Source organism: Oncorhynchus mykiss, chromosome 16 (genome assembly GCF_013265735.2).
Source record: "Oncorhynchus mykiss isolate Arlee chromosome 16, USDA_OmykA_1.1, whole genome shotgun sequence".
NCBI classification, from domain to species: Eukaryota; Metazoa; Chordata; class Actinopteri; order Salmoniformes; family Salmonidae; genus Oncorhynchus; species Oncorhynchus mykiss.
In genome coordinates, this window is record NC_048580.1 from 42,036,896 (window position 1) to 42,059,071 (window position 22,176).

A 22,176-nucleotide genomic window follows, 5' to 3' on the forward strand; every position below is an offset into this window, starting at 1 on the left:
CGCTTCAAATTAGTGTATTGGGCTATTTCAGCCACTGACAGGTATATTAATAATAATAAAAAATTATTATTATTATTTTTTTTAAAACACAGCCTCTATAGCCTCTATAGACATACATTGACAATAGAATGGCCTTACTGATGAGCACAGTGACTTTTTATGTAGAACCGTCATAAGATGGCACCATTTCAAGTCATTCCGTCAAATTTCAACCCTGCTTGAGCTGCCCCGGTCAAATGAAATTGCTGTTATTGTGAAGTGGAAACTTCTAGGAGTAACGGCTCAGTCGCAAAGTGGTAGGCCACAAGCTCACAGAACAGGACCGCCAAATGCTGAACAGTGCATGGTTGCAACACTCACTACAGAGTTCCAAACTGCCTCCGGAAGGAATGCTAGCACAAGAACTGTTCGTTGTGAGCTTCATGAAATGGCCGAGCAGCTGCACACAGGCCTAAGATCACCACGTGCAATGCCAAGCATCAGCTGGAGTGGTGTAAAGCTCGCTGCTAGTGGACTCTGGCGCAGCGGAACCATGTTCTCTGGAGTGATGAATCACGTGTCACCGTCTGGCAGTCCGACACACTAATCTGGGTTTGGCGGATGCCAGGAGAACACTACCTCCCCAAATGCATGGTGCCCACTGTAAAGTTTGGTGGAGGAGGAATAACAGCCTGGGCTGTTTTTCGTGGTTCGTGCTAACCCCAGTGAAGGGAAATCATGAACGCTGCAGCATACAAAGACAGTCTTGACGGTTATGCTTCAGACTGTGGCAACAGTTTGGGGAAGGCCCTTTCCTGTTTCAGCATGACAATGCCCCCATGCACTAAGCGAGATCCATACAGAAATGGTTTGTCAAGATCGGTGTGGAAGAACTTGAATGGACTGCTAAGAGCCCTGACCTCAACCCCATCGAACTATGGGTGATATGGCCTAAAAATAAATCCTTCCTCAAAATAATGAGTGAGTCACAATATACATCTAAATAAGCATTGTACAATTAAATAAGGTCAAATACACTGCATTTCAAACAGAGTGCAATTATTAATTGAGGGCTATTAGTTATACCTAGGTGAAATATAAGCCTTCCACAGTCATAAGACCCACTAATAAACAATTTGATTAAATTAACTTGCTTTTTTGCAATAATCACCAATCTGGCTTTCAAGTCTATGAAAATACCCTTGTTACAAATTTAAAACCATGTATAAAGCACATTCACTAATAATGACTAAAATTAAAGTGGGTCACATTAACAAACCCACATGCTGGTGATAAGCCAGTTCATCTTTACATTTCAAGTTTAGGCAACTTGGATCCATTTGCTAGCTAACAAGGTTGAACTGCTATGAACACAACCTTCTGCCGCCAACTGTTTGAAAAGCATGTTACCATGTCCACATTGTTCTGAATGAAAAGTTGCCAATTCCTTATAAAATAAGTTGGGTTTTATGCTTACTGCACATTTACACAGACTAGACTGCTAGTATAGTAGTCTTTGGCTAAAATGCTGCTAACCTAACAATTCCACGCACGACAAACCGTATTCATTTTCCAGAATCAACGTTCATTGATACTCTCGTGTAAGATTGTTGCAAGATCAAATCCCTGAGCTGACAAGGTAAAAATCTGTTGTTCTGCCCCTGAACAAGGTAGTTAACCCACTGTTCCTAGGCAGTCATTGAAAATAAGAATTTGCTCTTAACTGACTTGGCTAGTTAAATAAAAAGGTCAAATAAAAAAGTAGAGTCTTCTCTGCACACAATTTGAGTAGTTGAGAAATTGTTATGTTTGAAAAGTTTACTCTATTACAGTAAAATAATGCCTCAATGTATTATTACCAATTATTTTGAACCCAACCTCAAATAGCGAATTGAAACCGCTTGCCAGAGGAAATGTCATCTATCAACTTTGTTGGCGTGAGAGGCAGGGGCTAGGTGTGTAAACCATAGAGGAAGAGTAAAATCTGTCCAAAATAAGGCCAACGCGTTTCTATGGGCTTATTTTGGACCTAAGCTTGTTGCCTGCCTTCCCGCCTTTGGGACAACGACACCCAGCCTCGCTACTGTATATAGCCTCACTACTGTTATTATTCACTGTCTTCATTTCCTTTTTCACCTAATAGCTATTTTTTTTACTTAAAAATGTCACTGTTGGGTCTGTCAGTAAGCATTTCACTGTAAGGTCTACTACACCCGTTGTATTCGGCGCACGTGATAAATAAACTTTGATTTGAGACGTACATCTCGTCATAATGTACAGATCTCTGGTGTAAATGGTGAGGTACACAGGAGCGAAGAAAAATAAAGAATAAAACACGAGAACATGCGGACATAAACACTCAAACAACCTAAATTCTTACAAGCATATGTAATATCGCGCAAAAACAAATTCAATATCGTCGCCCAGCCTTATATCAAACACCTTTGGGATGAACTGGAACGCCAACTGCAAGCCAGGCCTAATTCCCCAATTACAGCGCCCGTCCTCACTCATGCTCTTGGCTGAATGGAAGAAAGTCCCTTCAGCAATGTTCCAACATCTAGTGGAAAGCCTTCCCAGAAGCGTAGAGGCTGTCATAGCAAAAGGGGGGGGGGGTTACATTACAGCCATATTCTAAAATGTATTAAATTTTTATAAAGTAATCTACAAACAATACCCCATAATGACAAAGCGAAAAGAGGTTTAGTAATTTTCGCAAATGTATTACAAACAAAAATGCCATATTTACATAAGTATTCAGAACCTTTGCTATGAGCTCAGGTGCATCCTGTTTCCATTGATAATTCTTGAGATGTTTCTACAACTTGGAGTCAATAGATTGGACATGATCTGGAAAGGCACACCTGTTTATAAGGTCCCGCAGTTCTCTGGTCTGATGAAACCAAGATAACACTAGGCATTCAAGCTAAAAAGTTGTCTTGAGGAAACATGGCACCAGCAAAACATTGCAGCAACAAAACATCCCAAAAGCAAATTTGCAAACATTTCTAGAAACCTGTTTTAGCTTTGTCATTATGGGGTATTGTTTGTATATGGATTAAATAGTTTCCCCCTCATCAATTTTAATAAGGCTGGACAAAGTTGAATTACTGTTTAATGAATGCCCCGCCTCACTTTCCTCCACAACGCAGGGGTTAGACTAAATAGACTAAACAATGTAATTTAACCAACTGACTGGCCAGCAATCAGGGAATTCATCAGTAAAGTCACAGTGCAAGCTGATAGTATTTTGGACAACCAAATTTAAGTCAAACTTATTGATGAAATTGAAGCGTGTCAGGTGATTTGCAATTCATAACTTACATTTCACCGGTACTACCAGTAGTAGTAGGCCAACCGATAACGCCACAACGGAATGCGTTTGAAGTGATGATGCGCCGAGAACAGCTAGCATGTCAAGCAAAGTACATCGCCAGTGGCATGCACACACTTCGTGCAGATCAGCAGATGGGGGCTTTGTGGCAGCCAGACAAGATAATCGAAGGAGGATGCGGTGAGCAAGGTTACTGGGCTTGAATTTAGTCACGCTTGCTCTATATAGATTGATGCTTCTAGTTGACTCTAGGTTATAACATGCACATCAAAAAAAAAACGCATTTTTTCCCCCAGTGCTACATTCATTTTGCAAGACCTAACTTGATTGAACTTTTGAATATGATAGGATGTATAATAGAATGCAAAATAGAATGCAATTTGTGAATAATGTTTAATGCTAATTTGTGTATTAATAATCTGAAAATCAGTCTGAATATTTTTTCTATTGTTCATGTCCATATAGCATTAGACATTGTGGTTCCTTCCAAGTACTGCTATTCCTTATCCACTAAAATGGTGTAAAATACTTGTATGTTTGAGGAATTTTAATTATGAGATCTGTTTGAATTTGGCGTCCTGCACTTTCACTGCTGTTGTCATATCAATCCCGTTAACAGGATCTCGGCCGTAAGAAGATAAACGCTGAATCAATTGTCTGGCCTAAAGTAAAAACATGGAAAAAGTCAAGGGGGTCTGAATACTATCCAAATGCACTGGATGTTTTGGCTTGAAAAACATGCTGAAATAATGATTTAGAAAGTCATTATGATTTGTAAAGGAGGCGTTTGTTCCTTCCAACTGAATTGACTATTCTCTTTGTTAATATAGAGAAAACCAACAGACCATGGGAAGATGTTAATGTTGGCCCTGTTAGGATCTGGACAGCTACCACAAGCTGTCAGACTTGATTTGGGCCCTTTTAGCAATAGTGTGTAGTAAAGGGAGAGTGAAATTAGTCCATGAATATTCAAGGTCAAGCACATGTAAGAAATTAGGGTTCAAATTGGGAAATAATTATTGTGCAGACTGGTTAAGAACTGAAGTTCACTCTAGGAAAAATATGGTTATTCTAAAACATGTTGCCATTGCACATGGCTTTAGAGGGAAAAGACTCAGAAATATTATTCACCGAGGATGCGGGTGGCTTCACTGCGGCCACTGTCCAGGCCATGCGTCTCGGGGCGGTTGTAGCCACTGAGCTGAGATAGGAGGGCTTCAGGGGAGGGTCCGGATGAGGCCTTTCTCAGCTGGGCCTGGAGAGCCATGGCATTCCTTCTGGCGTGCTCCGCACAGAAGGTCACCCTGAATGTAGACATAAGAATCACAAGCAAGATAAGAACTAAGGTCACAGAGAATTCAAGATTGTGCAGATATTTCTGAAGAACTGACTTGGAAAGTAAAAGACTCAGTATTCATTGATACACTAAGGGATTTCCCAGATTCAAGCCCACATACATCAAAATGCAGTTTTGAGAATTTGATAAACATGCAAGTTGCTTCATTCACCCTTCTTTCTTTTCCACCTTAGGGGCTGCGTTCGGGCAGCGCTTGCCATTCTTGTTGGAGACATAGCTACACTGTCTGTAAGGGGCGTTCTTGTCCTCCAGGACATGTTTGATGCAGAACTCCAGGCCCTCCAGGCGCGGCTGGGAGCAGGGTCGCTGGGTGAAGGAGCAGGCCTGGGGCTCCTGGGTACGGGCGGTCTGGGCCACACGGCCTCTGCTCGATGGCAACACATGGATCCTTATCCTGTTCATCACTGGTCCTGGAAGGGAAATACATGTTCCGGTGAGTACCAGGGGCTGAATTATCAACCCTACAGTTATAAATTGACATAACTACTTAGGTGAGACCAGGCCAATATTGACATTTTAATCATTTAAGCAAAGGCTCTTATCCAGTGTGACTTACAGTAGTGAGTGTACACATTTTTTTATGCCGGTCTCCGATGTGAATGGAACACAACCCTGGCGTTGAAAGCACCATGCTCTACCAACTGAGCCCAAAGGGATACCACAATATGGTAGCAAACAAAGAACACCGGGAGGGGGGGGGGGGGGGGGGGGGATTACAATAGAATATTGATACTACAATACAACAAACATGGGCCACGATCAAATAAAAAAAAGCAACGTTCACGTGTGTATCCGTTGACGGACCGGACCCATGTCACATTTACTTCATCTGTAATTCAAGCCTTCCTCAATTCTTTCATCAAGCATTGCCACAACCTCAGCAATCAATAAATAGTTATACGAAAACATGTGCATCAGATCAGCATAACCAGTGACAATAAACAGAAATAAAATTATGAAAATGTCAAGAAAAGTACAGGGCACTACTCATGACATCTGTCCAGCCAACATGCCACATGGTTTCAGATCTGACATTTGCACATGCTGTCGATTGATAAAATGCCTAGTTATAAAAATCATGTTATGCAGAACAGTAGACACGGACCTTTTCATTGCAAAAATGTTCATAACAAAATGTTGTTAGTTAATTGCTACGTTGTCAAGCCATTTGTTGTAGCTAGCTGCCAAATAAGTATGTTCAGGATAAAACAAACAGTACTCTACCATCTGTGCCAAACACTTGTGCTGTGACGTCCTGCATAAAACCCAATCACGCGCCACATGGAACAGGTCCGCCTCCTTTTAGCTCAACGACATCAAATTGTAGCTTTTGTGTTAGCTTGTTAGCCAGTTAGCTTTAGCAGCCATGTTTGCTTAGCGTTCCTTAGTCTCTGTAGCAACATATACTGGTTTATTCGCTGTCGTTGATGTACAGATGCACTCTGATATAATCAAAATATGTTAATAATCCAAAAAGGAGTTTCATATAACAGTTTGGTTAATATAACGGCGAGGAGCTTACCGTGTCCTTACCTAGACAGATCTCGAAGCACAATGCCACTGCGTCGTTTTTCCCGCACTCTCCTATCAGTGCCTTGAGAAGATGGACACGCCCCATTTTAGTTTTGATTGGTCCAGACTAGTGGGTGGGAAATACACGATAGGTTGAAAGACCTGTCTCTCAATTTACAAAACCCACATCTGAGCAAGTAGATATTCAATTGAGCTTGCGACCTTAGTATATTATTATTTACGGAAACAAGGATTGTTGCATGATCATAAAATACAAAATAAAAATGAAAGGGATGTTTTTTCTTAAACATTTATTGACATGGGATTATATCAACCACATTTTAAAAAATGAACTTTGTTCACAACAAAAGAACACATACCTTTAGTTATTTTAAACAGTATATATCCCAAAAATGTCAATTACAGACCTGAGTTGTGGTACAACTAAAACATTAAGACGTGACAATGTGTACAGACAGATACAACTTTTGAGCAGTTAATGAAGTACAAAGGAGTAGCATTTGTGATTTTGCATTTGGTTGCATGAGTGTCTTCCATCTATTTTCATAATTTCAGCTTCCTTTTGTGGTCGTTCTTGTTAAATAAGCACTCGCACAAGATATATTGCATATAGTCATCCATGTATCAGTTCAAGTCCAATCATTCTTAGCTTAATTTAGTACTAATGAGTATCTTATTATATAATATCAAACAGAATGGAAACGTAATGTTCCTAGTAATACAAGTGATAATTTCCTCAGTTTTTAACAAAAAAAAGCTATGTTTGTTAGACAATCCTGATGGGATAACGTTTCAGTGCATTTTGAAGTATATCCATGTTTCTCTTCAAATATCATCATAAAGGCTTACCTGAGTGACAAAAATCAATGGTTGGACTCAAGTACTGTAGAAACTTGGCAGACTTTGGCCATTTTATGTGGCCTTTGGAAACAGCAACAATGTATTTCCATCATGGGTCAGTTAAAGTAATAGAAAACAGCCCCCAGAATAATGATAACTCTTTCCTTTATATACAAAAACAAACAGCAAGAACACAACATGATCAAATCAGTATGCTACAGCTGTGTTACATGATCTCCAAAAAATGAATCTGTCCATTGGCAGCTTATTGGACCAAGAGAGTTCTGGTAAAATGTCAAACATGTCAGAGCTACGTTACAGCCCACTTCATTTCCACTATCACATAATCTTAAAGATGATTCCCAACACATGATTAAATGAGAGAGAGAATACCAGTTTATGACCAATAAACATGACAAACAGCATAACTGGACATAAAGGGGATGATTATTATTATCTTAATTGAACAAGTCCTTTACACAGAAATGCATCCCTGACAAGGATGGTTGACAGTGGTAGGAGGGACTTTTTTGTTGTTAAATCCTCTAGTCTCTCAGTTAAGCATGTGTAATCGCCACAAACAAACCAGAAAAAAACTGCTGTATTATCTAAATAATATAGACAAAAGAATATGCCCCTTACTAAAATCACCCAAAAAGGGAATTTCAATTGAATTAAAATAAGTGAAGACTTCAGTTACTGTTAAAACAGTAAAAGTAACACTTAATTCTGTTCAAAACACTAAAAAAGACAATCAGTCCATTATCAAAATGATTGACACTGCTGTGGTTTGTATATGAATATGTAGATACACCACATGGCCAAAAGTATGTGGACACCTGCTTGTCGAACATCTCATTCCAAAATCATGGCCATTAATATGGAGTTGGTCCACCCTTTCCTGCTATGACAGCCTCCACTCTTCTGGGAAGGCTTTCCACTAGATGCTGGAACATTGCTACGGGGACTTGCTTCCATTCAGCCACAAGAGCATTAGTGAGGCCGAGCACTGTTGGGCGATGAGGCCTGGCTCCCAATCGGCCTTCCAATTCATCCCAAAGGTGTTCGATGGGAGTTGAAGTCAGGGCTCTGTGCAAGCCAGTCAAGTTATTCTACACCGATCTCGAAAAACATTTCTGTATGGAACTCGCTTTGTACACGGTGGCATTGTCATGCTGAAACAAGTAAGGACCTTCCCCAATCTGTTGCCATAAGGTTTGATGCACAGAACAGTCTAGAATGCCATTGTATGCTGTAGCGTTAAAATTTCCCTTTACTGGAATTAAGGGTCCAAGCCCCAACCATGAAAAACAGCCCCAGACCATTATTGCTCCTCCAACAAAATTTACAGTTGGCACTATGCATTCAGGCAGGTAGCGTTCTTCTGGTATCTGCCAAACCCAGATTTGTCTGTTGGTCTGCCAGATGGTGCAGCGTGATTCATCACTCCAGAGAATGCGTTTCCACTGTTCCAGAGTCCAATGGCGGCGAGCTTTACACCACTCCAACCGACGCTTGGCATTGCAGATGGTGATTTTAGGCTTATGTGCGGCTGCTTGCACATGGAAACCCATTTCATGAAGCTCCCAACAAACACTTGTTGTGCTAACGTTGCTTCCAGGCAGTTCTGGAGGTAAGAGTTGCAACCGAGGACAGACAATTTTACCCGCTACAGCACTCGATGGTCCAGTTTTATTAGCTTGTGCGTCATACCACTTCACAGCTGAGCAGTTCTTGCTCCTAGATGTTTCTACGTCACAATAACATCACTTACAAACTGACATTTTGGAAAGGTGGCAGCCTATTACAGTGCCACGTTTAAAGTCATTGTGCTCTTCAGTACGGCCCAGTCTACTGCTTATGTTTGTATATGGAGATTGCATGGCTGTGTGCTTAATTTTATACACCCGTCAGCAACGGGTACGGCTGAAACAGCAAAATCCACTAATTTGAATGAGTGTCCACATACTTTTGGCCATGCAGTGCATGTACTGTAGTATAAACTCTGAATGTTAGTGTAAGCATTTGACTGCTAACATTTTACAACCATTTAAAACAATGACTGCAACACACAAATCTAGGAACTAAAATATAAGCCGTATCAATCTACAGGATTTTTAGCAACTTTTTTCTTAACAAAATGTACAAAATATTTGTCTACTTTTACCAATTTACATTATTAATATTAAACAATTGTTCACAAAATAATGTAGAGATTACAAAACAAATGTATTGACAAAACGGAGACAAAAACCTCAGTTACTACAGTATTTTGAAACAAACAAAATGTTGAAAACGATGGCTTTGAAGACATGCATTCTGAAATAGGCCTGTGTAAGGAGCACTCAACTATCCTTCAGTTTAACACAGCGGAAAGGGGCAGTTATTTATATATTTTTAAACTTCCTCAAAAGCATTCAATACTAATAATAAATAGTATATTTCAAAAACATTATGGAAAAGACTCATTGTTAGCAAGACTTTAAAATGTAGTAAGTGAAGCAAACAAGTTTGTTTCCTCTAATAGGCATTCAAACATGTAACGTTTGACTTTCTTTTAAAAATAGCTATGGCTCAAATATTATGCCCGCCATTCCATAAAATCTGATTTGAGGTCATATCATGATAAAGTATTTACATTGTGAATAAATAATTAATTTTGTTCGTTTCAAATTTTTTGCAAGCATTTCTTTCACACCTCCTGTTATTGCCCCACAGATGTATTGAATATGATGTGACGAGGGACACACTTCAGCACCTACATCACTGAAAAGTATGTATTGGTACATTTCTTTGCTGTCAAGTTGAAAACCACAACATGATCCATACAAACACATAAAAGGGACAAAATTCACAGAGCAAATATCTTATGTAACATGGTTGGATGAGTCTACAGGTACACTGTCAGTAATTCACCCCTTCATCAGGGATCACTTGGGTAGAGGGGGTAGCGGAGGTGGAGGTTCAGCAGGCAGAGGTGGTGGTCGAGATCCCCCCCTAGACCCGCCGCTGTATCTGTACTCCACATACTGAGACCGGCAATCAAACATGGGAGGCTGGACAGGCTGCACCCCCTGAGCACTCAGTAAAGAGTTCAGCATTTCAAACGTGTCCTGATACTCATTCGACTGGCTGCCAACACCTGCATTGTGTCCGTTAGTGTCCAGCTTGTCCCCCTTGGAGTGAGAGTAGTTGCCCTGGTGGAGGGAGGGGAGGATATCAGTGGGGTGTGCCCCCAGGGAATGTGCTCCAGAGGCAGCTAAAAGAGCAGGCAGCTGGTGAGCTGAGTTCCTGGAGGACTTAGAGACTTTGGACGAGTGGGAGCCCTGGGACTCCGTGGAATGTGTCCTCTTTCGAGACACAGAGGAAGAGGAGCTCATTCTAGACGAGTCACTGGGGGCTTTTTTGCTGCTGCTTCCTCCTACAGCTCCAGCAGCACTGGCTGAGTGTTTATGTGACGAGGACGAAGAGACAGAAGCACCGCTAAAAGATGACGATGAATGATGGTGGTGGTGATGATGATGATGGTGGTGGTTGGAACGTTCTCGGTGCTTTCCCTCCCTAGTCTTGCCCCCCTCCTCTCCCGAGCCTCCACTGCGTACTTTCTCAGGCACCCGAATTCTCACTTTGATGTCCTTTTCTCCTCCTGCTCCTCTGTTCCCTCCTCCACTATGCCCCCCGCCTCCCCCAGACCCCAGAGGGAGGCGCATCTTCAGGGAGCTGCGCTCGCCCCTCTCCTTTTCCAGGGGGATCTTGAGGATGATGGGCGAGGGGCTGCTGAGGTCAGAGGAGGCCGAGCTGGAATGGTGGGAGCTGGATTGCTGCTGGTCACGGTGGTGCTTCTCCTTCCTCTGCTGCTGGCCTATCAGAGCCTGGGCTGCCGTGGCGTACTCCCTCTTCACGCTGGCCTCCATGTTCTCCAGCTTCCTCTTCTGAGCAGCCAGGACGTCAGCGTGCTTGGCCCGGTACTCGCTCAGTGACACCTTGGCCGGGGCATGCAGCTCGACGTGGCTGGGCTGGTCAGAACCACTGCCAAGGGTCGACTTGAGCTCCAGTAGTATGGGAGCCATGGAGGAGGAAGATGAAGAGAGAGGGTTGGAGAGGCTCATCAGGCCACCCAGCGTGGTCTCAGACGACGACATGGAGACCATGCTCATCATGCCATCTGTCTGATCGCCGTCTTCTGGCACCTTGGACTTCCCTCCCTTCACTGTCTGACCTGCCGCCTGGAACAAGAAATCACAGAGTTAGGCAATGACGGAGCTACATTTATTTAAATCAGGAAAGACCCTTTTGCGAGTACGACCTGAAAGAAATGGAGCTGTGAAAATATTTAAAATGTATGTTAAACTATGACTTACTTTCCAGTTGCGAATGCGTTTTAATCGGCTTGGTGTCTTCTCCAAGATCTGCAGGAACTCGTGGGTGAGCTCTATGGGACACAAAGTATTACAAAGGGCGCTGCAATTCAGTTCCCTACAATACAATCTAACCAACAACTACACAAACACGCATAATGAAATTCAATCAAACTTACCATCCAGCAGCTCGAGGGTGACAGTATTGTCCACATACTCCCACCAGTGCTTGCTGTCTGTAGAGACTGGGATCTCCCAGTTGGACCACTTGCAGGCCAGGTGGATGCAAACGCAGGCCACGATGGGCGGGCTGTGTTGAAGGCAGAATGTGGTCAGGTGTAGACTACACAACAGGTTGGGTCCCAGATAAACCAGCAGAAGGAAAATCCATGGAAACAGGGAAAATACAAGAAGGGGAGGAGAAGAAACAGATTCAGTTTCAGAATATAATGAAAAGGACGACGGTGCACCTCTTAGATGAGTGGTAATTTCATTCAAATACAGGTCATAAGAGCCTCTTCTCCTGCTTTAGATCAGACAATGTTGCAATGCATTTTCATTGAATAATGTTGTATCGAACTGAAATGAAAAGCGTGAAGTTGAACACAGCAGAGTGAACAGCATACCTGTTGGTAGCCATGAAGTATGACGTCTGGGCCAAATCCTTACTCGCTGGAACAACAACACGAGAAACAAGAAAATACAATTAAAACCTGCTACGTTCAAAATACTGACATTAAAAACAAGTGTGTAAAAAACTAGGCGAGAACCTTTATGTCATTTGTAAAAGCACTACTAGGGTTCGGAAACTTCACCAGTAGCCTACAAAGGGACATTGTTGATGCTTACCTCTGACTAGCTGGGTGCACTTGACAACATGAGTATGTGGGTGGTCAATGGTGATTTCAAAGGCTGTAATGAATAGGGCAGAGGGGAGACAGAAGAAAGGTTCCATGAGACAATTTCAAAAGAACTATCTATAATCCTCTTTCTATGAGAATTTGAGGCTGCTAATGCAAAGTACACATTTTCACTCGAAAGGTACTGAATTTTTTGGATTTTTCAGTACTCTCACTGAGCATTAAAATAAATAATTGCCCTGGAAAACCAATGTACTTGTTTTATGAAACTACAGTAAATAGTGAATGAATGCACTGCTTTAGGTCTTCAGATGACAGGCCCTGTATAAGACAAATGTGAATGAGTGAGTAGAGAATAAAACAAGTTTGGCATTTACATTTAAGCCATTCATTGACACAAAGGTCATAGGTGGCTAATGGCCATTATAGCAAGCAATCCAAATGCTAGCAATACTGTACTAAATTCACTTGCTCTCTAATGTGATTACAACAAAAACATCCTCCATCACCACAACCTGCACCACAATTAAATGGACACAAATGAATGGCTTAAAACCACAAGGAAAATGTGAAAAAGTAGTGATAAATAGTGAGCATATACAACTAGGTGATGTGTGGATGTCCAATAGAATTAACTGCTACTCAAAACTCTGCTGTGGACAAGAACAAAGATGGTTAATAGTGTCGGCAAGCAGCACATCTCTAGTTTTGGGTGAAATCAAAGACCCCATTCATTTGTCCATCCCAACTTACCCAGGGTCTGGAGTATAATGCTCTCAAGAATGACCAGGTCTTGGGCTTGTTGCAGGTAAGCCTGAGGTTGAGAGGACAGGCAGGAGACAGGCATTACTCACTAGGAGGCATTCTCTCTCACCCCTTACGTCTCACTCACCCTCTTGCTTTCCCTTTACGCAGTCTTACCTTCAAGGAGGTACAACTAAGCTTGGGCAGTATCCAGATTGTCATACCTTCAGAACGACCTTGTGCCATACCGGGATATTCTGTAATACCCGCACTGAACACAAACCCCACTGAGCCTCTAATCCGAAGGTTACGAGGATGTTATCAAGGTAAGTGCCAGCTTTTAGCCAATAAAAATATATGAAAAGCCGATAACTAAAATTGTTGCCGGCCAAAAAGACGCACGGTCCACATAAGGGACTTCAGCTAAATATACCCCGACTGGGCAAATTGGAAAAGATTGTGTAGATTATTCCCCTTTCCAGCATGCCCGCCAAGAGGTGATTCTTTCTCCAAAACAGAGTTCAGGGGGACTCAAGATAGCAACTTTGTGAGGACAAAGTAATGAGGCTGATGCGCATCGCAAACTGCTCCAAAGAGTTGGACAGCTTTGACTTCCCAACAGCAGCGGCTCACTCCACCGCAAATGTATATAAATTGGAGGCAAATTGTGTTTGTCAGACCCGGTCTTAGCAGTTCTGCTGCCGCCCTAAACAAGACCAACATGTCGCCTGTGTCATGATTTGGAATCATGATTTGTATTGATAGACTAACGTAATGATGTGTATCATGCTCAATTGGTGCATTCCAGTTGAGTTTATTCAGTAGCACTTGGAAACAAAATATCGTTGCCAACCATTCACATCGGAGAGTTACAATGTTGCAATCAGCCAACAGCCTATAGTAAGAGTAGGGATGCAAAATTCCACTAACTTTCCCAAAATTCCCTGGTTTCCCCAAAATCCTGGTTGTAAATTGATGGATTTCCTGCTTATTCCCTCGTAATTCCAGGAATCTTCTAACCATGATTTTTGGAAAACTGGGGAATTTTGGTAAAGTTACAGGAATTGCAACCCGAAGTAAGAGACAGAGTTGATCTCAATAAGCCACATATGTCACACATGACACGAGTCACAACCCCACATTCAAATGAAAATAAACACAACATTTCTCAACATCATCCAATAGAACTGTAAAAAGAGTGAGATATCATTTGAGATTTGGAAACAAGTGCTTTCATAAACCCATGGGGCGGGGCTCGTGTCACAGGAGTATTGTAAAATAAGCTTGAAACAGCCTTAATGAAATTTGTGTATTTGATTGTCCAACATCAGTTTAATAATTTCTTCATTTTGTGGCCACCAAGAGGGGCCTATTTCTCTTGCTGTGGTGCTGAATTGCAGCGAGAATGGGGAGTAGGACAACCCTGGTGTTCGTAGACACCCTTGTTTTGTTATTCATTAGACCTAATTAAAATGTTCATGGCTAGGCTAAATTAAATTAGAGGCCCAGATTGTAATTTAGAACACCTGTGTTTTGTAATTTATATAATTCAAATATTCATACAAAGCCTATAGGGCAGGTCGTTTCCAAATGATATTATATTTTGAAGTGGTATTGTATTACTGAGTTCTTCTAGGTTAAATGTTTTTCTTTTTAAAACTTTTTATATTGAGTTATGATTTATAGCAGGGATGAAGACAACAGGCAATGAACAACATTCTACTTCATTACAACTTTACAGGATCATTTCTATTCTGTTAAGATGAATTATAATCTAAATGTGATTTTGAACACCGTGGGTGGACACCAGGTAAAGTTACGCACCGAATGCATATGGACACCAGGTAAAGATATCAAATGTCTGGTCATTTAAAACCTCGCCAGTCAAGTTGTCTGGCGCCAAATTTTCCTAAACTATTTTTTACACTTTCCTAAACTAAAGGACAGACGTCCCAGCTAACTCAGAAAGGCTACTCACAGTTTGCTGCACGCACCGAACAAATATAAAGACAGCAAGGTTCTTGATCCAGGAGAGGATTCTCTGCTGTTACCAAGCGAAGCTTGATTTTGGACGACGCTAACAACTTAGCTAGATAGCTAACTAGTGACTAAATTAGCAAACCAAATGCACAATTGCAGAGCATTTAGCATATGTTAGATAGTTAACATTGGGCTCTAGTCTTGTGTGTTGTAAACAAACACTGCGTGACTGGAGACTACAGGTAAGCTTCATATTGAAAAATGATGTGACAGGTGAAATGAAGAACACAATCTTCTTAATTTCCTAAAGTAATGCACAAGTTGACTGCAGGTACAGTATTTACTTCAAACGTAGCTACAAATATAAAACTTCAAATAAATAGCATTGAAAAACCATCTCATGGCTATTTCCAAATACCCTGGTATACGGTATACCGCCCAAGCCTAGGTACAACCGCCTCATAACACCCCATGGCTGTGATAATACCAGTATTGCAATATTTTTTTCATGACAAAAATGAAAACATGAAACAGACCCTTTAAAAACCTTCTACGTAAAATAGTGTGCTATAGCTTGTCAAATAAATAAATTAGACTCCGGGTGGCAACATATTTGTTTCCAACATTAGGGCTGTTTTCTTAAAGAAGTGAAATCCGCTTAGTGTTTTGTTTCCTTGCCACGATACAAACAAGTATATTGATGCTGGTATCGTCCCGGCCCTAACAAACATACCCAAATCAGTTTGTGGAGCACCATGCAAGTGCCAGAGTGATTTCAAAGTGGAGTGGCCAGACCATGGAGACTTACATCACTGCGGACATCTGGTGAAGGGTCCTGAGGGTTGAGGCATGCATGGGTCACCTTGATAACATGCTCCAACTTGCGGGGCTGCTCCTCAACCTTTGCAGCCAGGAATAGTGTTGCTGGAGCTATGACCTAGGGGGAAAATAGGACATTTTGATAGATGCTGTACTGATAGTGCTATGCATTTTACATGTTTCATTTCAAACTATATAAGATACATTTAGCAAAAGATGATGTCAGTGTGTGCAAAGTACTTACATTTCTGTGGAACCTGGTGAACGACTGGATCATGTAGAATCGGTGCATATACACAATGGCAGTATTAATTGTTAGCTGGGACCTGATGCATAGCTACGGGTTAAGGGTTATAGCATAACAATATGACCTGATGTCTCCGTGAGATTGAACTCACTACTTTAAGAGTTAAATGACAAATAGTATGTTTGATGACACCATATTGTATGTAACAGTAGCTACCAACTTATTTTCAAAACTAGTTTTGGATGTAGCCGAGTGATCTAGTACTGCTGTAACTAACGTTAATCCAAATGTTGGCAGTGTGTGTGGTGGTACGTAGTAGGATAACGTATCTCGCTGGCTAGAACTGCATTGTGGGTTAGATCGTTTGCTGTAGCTAACAATGTAGCAAATAATGGCCACAAAGAAGCCAAACGTATCAAATAAAATGGGTACTAAACTTTCTTAATCTCAATTCACATGGACATTTTATCGAACAGCATTGGACCGCTCACCAATACAATGTCTAATAGTTAGTTATGTAACGTACGCATGGGTTTTAAACTATTGTGTTGTTAGCCTATAGTTAACTCATCGTTATACAGAGCAGATAAATAGATTGCTAGTTTTAACGTTACTCGCGTTGGCTCCGAAAACAGCGCAATTGTTGTCCCAATAACGTTATGCTCTTAAAGTGTTTGATACACCAAAACCCCACGTATAATAGCTAAATAACTCTAACGTCCCTCTGCTCGGCTTTTGTTCTCTAACGTTAAAAGAAGCGTAGGCCTCGGCTGCAAAGGCCTACACAACGTTAGCTAGCCATGCTAATCACACGCAATGATGGCCGGGCCCTTGCTAGCGAGTCGCACGTCTAGGCCGCTAGTTTAAATTAGCTAGCAACCACTCCAGTCCATACCAAGCACATTAATACATTGTGGTATCAACAATAACACCCCAACTATAAACACAATAGCAGATATTAGCTAGCATATCGCCATGCCGCCAAACCGGCTTCAACCTCTTGAAGCTAGCTAACCGCTAGCAGGCGCAAATCGTCCCGACAAAAGATACACATTGAGTCGTTGTCCCATGTCCTGTAGAAGGTTCGCAGCTTGTTGTCTGTAGGACAATTCTTTGTCTGGATCAAGCCCCGCACGGCGAGAAGGGCTATTCTCGATCTGTTCTCGGGTGAAGTACCATTTGTTGTTGTTTATTGCAGAAGGAGAAGGGAAGGAAGCCGCCATTACTGAGAAGGACAATATTTTTAAAATTGTGGATAACAGGAAGTGACGTCAATTATGTGAACGGCAAGTGTCCCCAAAGCAAATATTTTGGTTCCTCTCTGTCCAAAGCAACATTTCTAAACATCTCGAATATTGTGTAAATGCAGACCGCAGCTCAGGGCGTTTCTTGATGTGGTTGTTCCCTATCAGCAAATGTTATGAGGTGTCATGGTGACTGTGGTATGAGACTGATGGTTTCTAACACAGATTATTTGTTTACATAGCAGGTAAAACAAAGTAAGTCAAGTGAATTAGCGTGGCTGGTTAGGAGACTGAGGAAAATAGTTAAGAGTTATAAATACAGTTTGTGGATGAGGTAGTTGAATGGGCTATTTACAGATGGTCTATGTACAGGTGCAATGATCTGTGAGGTTACCAACCAAACATTGTAAACACTGTAACATTGACCCACAACATTATTGGGTTTAAAAAAAATATATATTGCAATTTATGTTCAAATACTTAATACTTAGATGTTGACTTATATCAATTACAAGAAATATAGACAGCATACATGGTTAAAAATGGCTATTTACCTCTGCTAGATTTCATTTATCAATAAAAGCTATATTTGTTATAATCAAGACATGGGTGGAATAAATGTTTATCTTGAACAAATATAAATGAAACAAGGTTTTCATCACTATTGATGTTTATTGCTTTGAACTGAACAAATTGGAAGTACAAATTTTACATACAGTATTTGATGGAAGAAATAAATTAGCCCCAATGAGCCCCAAATTAAGGGGGGCTCCACATGAGGGACAGAGTTTTACTGTGTGTGTTGCGAATGTATTTCTTGCACTTGATGCATGTGTACTGTGTACGCGTTGTGTACGCGTTGTGCGTCGATGTCCAAGATGTTAAAGAATATCACAAGTGGCCAGTGTAGGGTTCTTCTTTGGTAGATGTAGCCAGTCACCAGCTTGTCTAAATTGTCTGCCCCTCCTTTTGTGGCATTGTAATCTATTATGATTTCTGTTTTTTGATGTTCCTGGCCACAGATTCTCCAATCCCTATGCAGCGTACTAATGAGTACTACATTTTTGCCTTTCTTTGGAACGTAGGACACTAGGGACGTGTCCGCCGTGAACACAAACTTAGAGGGATTGATATCTATTGAATACATGGAACAGGCCTGAGGTGGGAGCTCTGGTTTGTTTTTTCGTACTTTTCCTACCTTCGTCAGCTTCCTCTTGAGGAGCTCCTGTCCCAACTTGTGCGAAGTTTTAAAAAAGTTATCGCATGTGATGTTGTGGCCACGGAGTCCCAGTGCCACATCCAGGACAACCCTCATCCCTTGGTTATTGTCAGGGGCTCCTCCATCTGGCTTCCACATATACACTTGCAAGTTCCATGCATATGATGAAACAGCATCATAGGCAGCCCAGATCTTGATTCCATATTTTGCGGGTTTAGACAGTATGTACTGCCTGAAGGGGCAGCGGCCCCTAAATGGCATAAGCTGCTCAACAACAGTAACGTTGGGCCCAGGGTTGTTAAACAGGGGAAGGCAGTCCACCCACTGACCTGATTGCAGCTAGCTTGTGTCTCTGCCGCCAAGCTGGTCTGGTGTCCCAGTTATCAAAGCGGATAATCCTGGAAATAATGTGGACGTTTTCCCAGAGACATTGTTGCACGGACAAGTTATCTGCATCCCACAGGGATTCTGTGGATTCCCCATTGGATCTGAAAACACCAGCAAGGATAACAACCCCAAAGTATGCATGTAAATTAGTTTGGTCCATCTCCTTCCATCAAGCCTGACCACAAGTCGGACACCACCATGATGACACACCAAGTAATTAGATTCCTGTAACTTTTAGAATACCCAAAGTCTATGTTGAAGATAACTTTATCCCATTACTCAACATGAAAGCAGATCTAATTAAATGGAACAATCTTCCCATAAATTTTATGGCAAACTTAATGATTGAGTTCGAGGCGTGCATGGCCACGCAGTCATGCATGAACAGGGAGTACAGGAGAAGGCTGAGAACGCACCCTTGTGGGGCCCCAGTGTTGAGGATCAGCGGGGTGGAGATGTTGTTTCTTACCCTCGCCACCTGGGGGCGGCTCATCAGAAAGTCCAGGACCCAGTTGCACAGGGCTGGGTCAAGACCCAGGGTCACGAGCTTAATGACAAGTTTGGAGGGTACTATGGTGTTAAATGTTGAGCTGTAGTCAATGAACAGCATTCTTACATACAGTTGAAGTCGGAAGTTTACATACACTTAGGTTGGAGTCATTAAAACTAGTTTTTCAACCACTCCACAAATTTCTTGTTAAACTAGTTTTGGAAAGTCGGTTAGGACATCTACCTGGTGCATGACACAAGGAATCTTTCCAAAGATTGTTTACAGACAGATTATTTCACTTATAATTCATTGTATCACAATTCCAGTGGGTCAGAAGTTGACATACACTAAGTTGACTGTGCCTTTAACAGCTTGGAATATTCCAGAAAATTATGTCATGGCTTTACACCTGTGGATGTAGTTCAAGGCCTACCTTCAATATCAGTGCCTCTTTGCTTGACATCATGGGAAAATCAAAAGAAATCAGCCAAGGCCTGATTGTAGACCTCCACAAGAAATTGTAGACCTCCACAAGTCTGGTTCATCTGGAGGGTCTGCTGTTCGGACCTCTGGCAGTCTCTATGGGGGTGCCACAGGGTTCAATTCTTGGACCGACTCTCTTCTCTGTATACATCAATGATGTCGCTCTTGCTGCTGGTGAGTCTCTGATCTACCTCTACGCAGACGACACCATTCTGTATACTTCTGGCCCTTCTTTGGACACTGTGTTAACAACCCTCCAGGCAAGCTTCAATGCCATACAACTCTCCTTTCGTGGCCTCCAATTGCTCTTAAATACAAGTAAAACTAAATGCATGCTCTTGAACCGATCGCTGCCTGCACCTGCCCGCCTGTCCAACATCACTACTCTGGACGGCTCTGACTTAGAATACGTGGACAACTACAAATACCTAGGTGTCTGGTTAGACTGTAAACTCTCCTTCCAGACCCACATCAAACATCTCCAATCCAAAGTTAAATCTAGAATTGGCTTCCTATTTCGCAACAAAGCATCCTTCACTCATGCTGCCAAACATACCCTTGTAAAACTGACCATCCTACCAATCCTCGACTTCGACGATGTCATTTACAAAATAGCTTCCAATACCCTACTCAACAAATTGGATGCAGTCTATCACAGTGCCATCCGTTTTGTCACCAAAGCCCCATATACTACCCACCATTGCGACCTGTACGCTCTCATTGGCTGGCCCTCGCTTCATACTCGTCGCCAAACCCACTGGCTCCATGTCATCTACAAGACCCTGCTAGGTAAAGTCCCCCCTTATCTCAGCTCGCTGGTCACCATAGCATCACCCACCTGTAGCACGCGCTCCAGCAGGTATGTCTCTCTGGTCACCCCCAAAACCAATTCTTTCTTTGGCCGCCTCTCCTTCCAGTTCTCTGCTGCCAATGACTGGAACGAACTACAAAAATCTCTGAAACTGGAAACACTTATCTCCCTCACTAGCTTTAAGCACCAGCTGTCAGAGCAGCTCACAGATTACTGCACCTGTACATAGCCCACCTATAATTTAGCCCAAACAACTACCTCTTTCCCTACTAAATTTATTTGATTTATTTTGCTCCTTTGCACCCCATTATTTTTATTTCTACTTTGCACATTCTTCCACTGCAAATCTACCATTCCAGTGTTTACTTGCTATATTGTATTTACTCTGCCACCATGGCCTTTTTTTTGCATTTACCTCCCTTATCTCACCTCATTTGCTCACATCGTATATAGACTTGTTTGTACTCTATTATTGACTGTATGTTTGATTTACTCCATGTGTAACTCTGTGTCGTTGTATGTGTCGAACTGCTTTGCTTTATCTTGGCCAGGTCGCAGTTGTAAATGAGAACTTGTTCTCAACTAGCCTACCTGGTTAAATAAAGGTGAAATTAATCAAATAAAAGCAATTTCCAAACGCCTGAAGATTCCACATTCATCTGTACAAACAATAGAATGCAAGTATAAACACCATGTGACCATGCAGCTGTAATATCGCTCAGGAAGGAGACGCGTTCTGTCTCCTAAAGATGAACGTACTTAGGTGCGAAAAGTGCAAATAAATCCCAGAACATCAGCAAACGACCTTGTGAAGATGCTGGAGGAAACAGGTACAAAAGTATCTATATCCACAGTAAAACGAGTCCTATATCGACATAACCTGAAAGGCCGCTCAGCAAGGAAGAAGCCACTGCTTCAAAATCACCATAAAAAAGCCAAACAGTTTGCAACTGCACATGGGGACAAAGATCATACTTTTTGGAGAAATGTCCTCTAAACAAAAATAGAACTGTTCAACCATAATGACCATCGTTATGTTTGGAGGAAAAAGGGGGAGACTTGCAAGCCGAAGAACACCATGGCAGCATCATGTTGTGGGGGTGAATTGTTGGAGGGTCTGGTGCACTTCTCAAAATAGGAGGAAAATGATGTGGATATATTGAAGCAACATCTCAAGACAGTCAGGAAGTTAAAGCTTGGTCGCAAATGGGTCTTCCAAATGGACAATGACACCAAGCATACTTCCAAAGTTGTGGAAAAATGGCTTAAGGACAGCAAAGTCAAGGTATTGGATTGGCCATCACAAAGCCCTGACCTCAATCCTAAAGAAAATTTGTGGGCAGAACTGAAAAAGCGTGTGTGAGCAAGGAGGCCTACAAACCTGACTCAGTTACACCAGTTCTGTCAGGATGAATGGGACAAAATTACCCCAACTTATTGTGGGAAGCTTGTGGAAGGCTACCCGAAACATTTGACCCAATTTAAATATAA

The 22,176-nt window shown here is 41.8% G+C and overlaps 1 protein-coding gene across 2 annotated transcripts; it reads right to left on the reverse strand.

Annotated features, from left to right (window-relative positions):
* Positions 1 to 9,253: 9,253 nt before the first annotated feature.
* Positions 9,254 to 17,332, reverse strand: LOC110492022 (cyclin-T1). Of its 2 annotated transcripts, none has more exons than XM_021565978.2 (9): positions 17,102 to 17,332; positions 16,049 to 16,130; positions 15,794 to 15,922; positions 13,015 to 13,075; positions 12,251 to 12,313; positions 12,028 to 12,073; positions 11,581 to 11,744; positions 11,405 to 11,475; positions 9,254 to 11,269 (listed from the first exon to the last, which is right to left on the reverse strand). In XM_021565978.2, exons 1-9 carry the CDS (start codon positions 17,272 to 17,274, stop codon positions 9,974 to 9,976), a joined length of 2,085 nt encoding a protein of 694 aa, XP_021421653.2. In that variant the 5' UTR covers positions 17,275 to 17,332; the 3' UTR covers positions 9,254 to 9,973. The 2 variants fall into 2 exon arrangements, with proteins under 2 accessions (XP_021421653.2, XP_021421652.2); XM_021565977.2 differs by having other exon boundaries at positions 12,028 to 12,082; positions 17,102 to 17,331.
* Between the last annotated feature and the right edge of the window lie 4,844 nt (positions 17,333 to 22,176).

What these genes read in the sequence shown, in the direction of transcription:
- LOC110492022 (XM_021565977.2), bottom strand. Translation starts at nt 17,274, where the DNA reads ATGGCGGCTTCCTTCCCTTCTCCTTCTGCAATAAACAACAACAAATGG. An exon ending in TCACCAGGTTCCACAGAAAT is followed by an intron (nt 15,923 to 16,048) that starts GTAAGTACTTTG and finishes TTTTCCCCCTAG; the next exon opens with GTCATAGCTCCAGCAACACT. An exon ending in CATTATACTCCAGACCCTGG is followed by an intron (nt 12,314 to 13,014) that starts GTAAGTTGGGAT and finishes TATTCATTACAG; the next exon opens with CCTTTGAAATCACCATTGAC.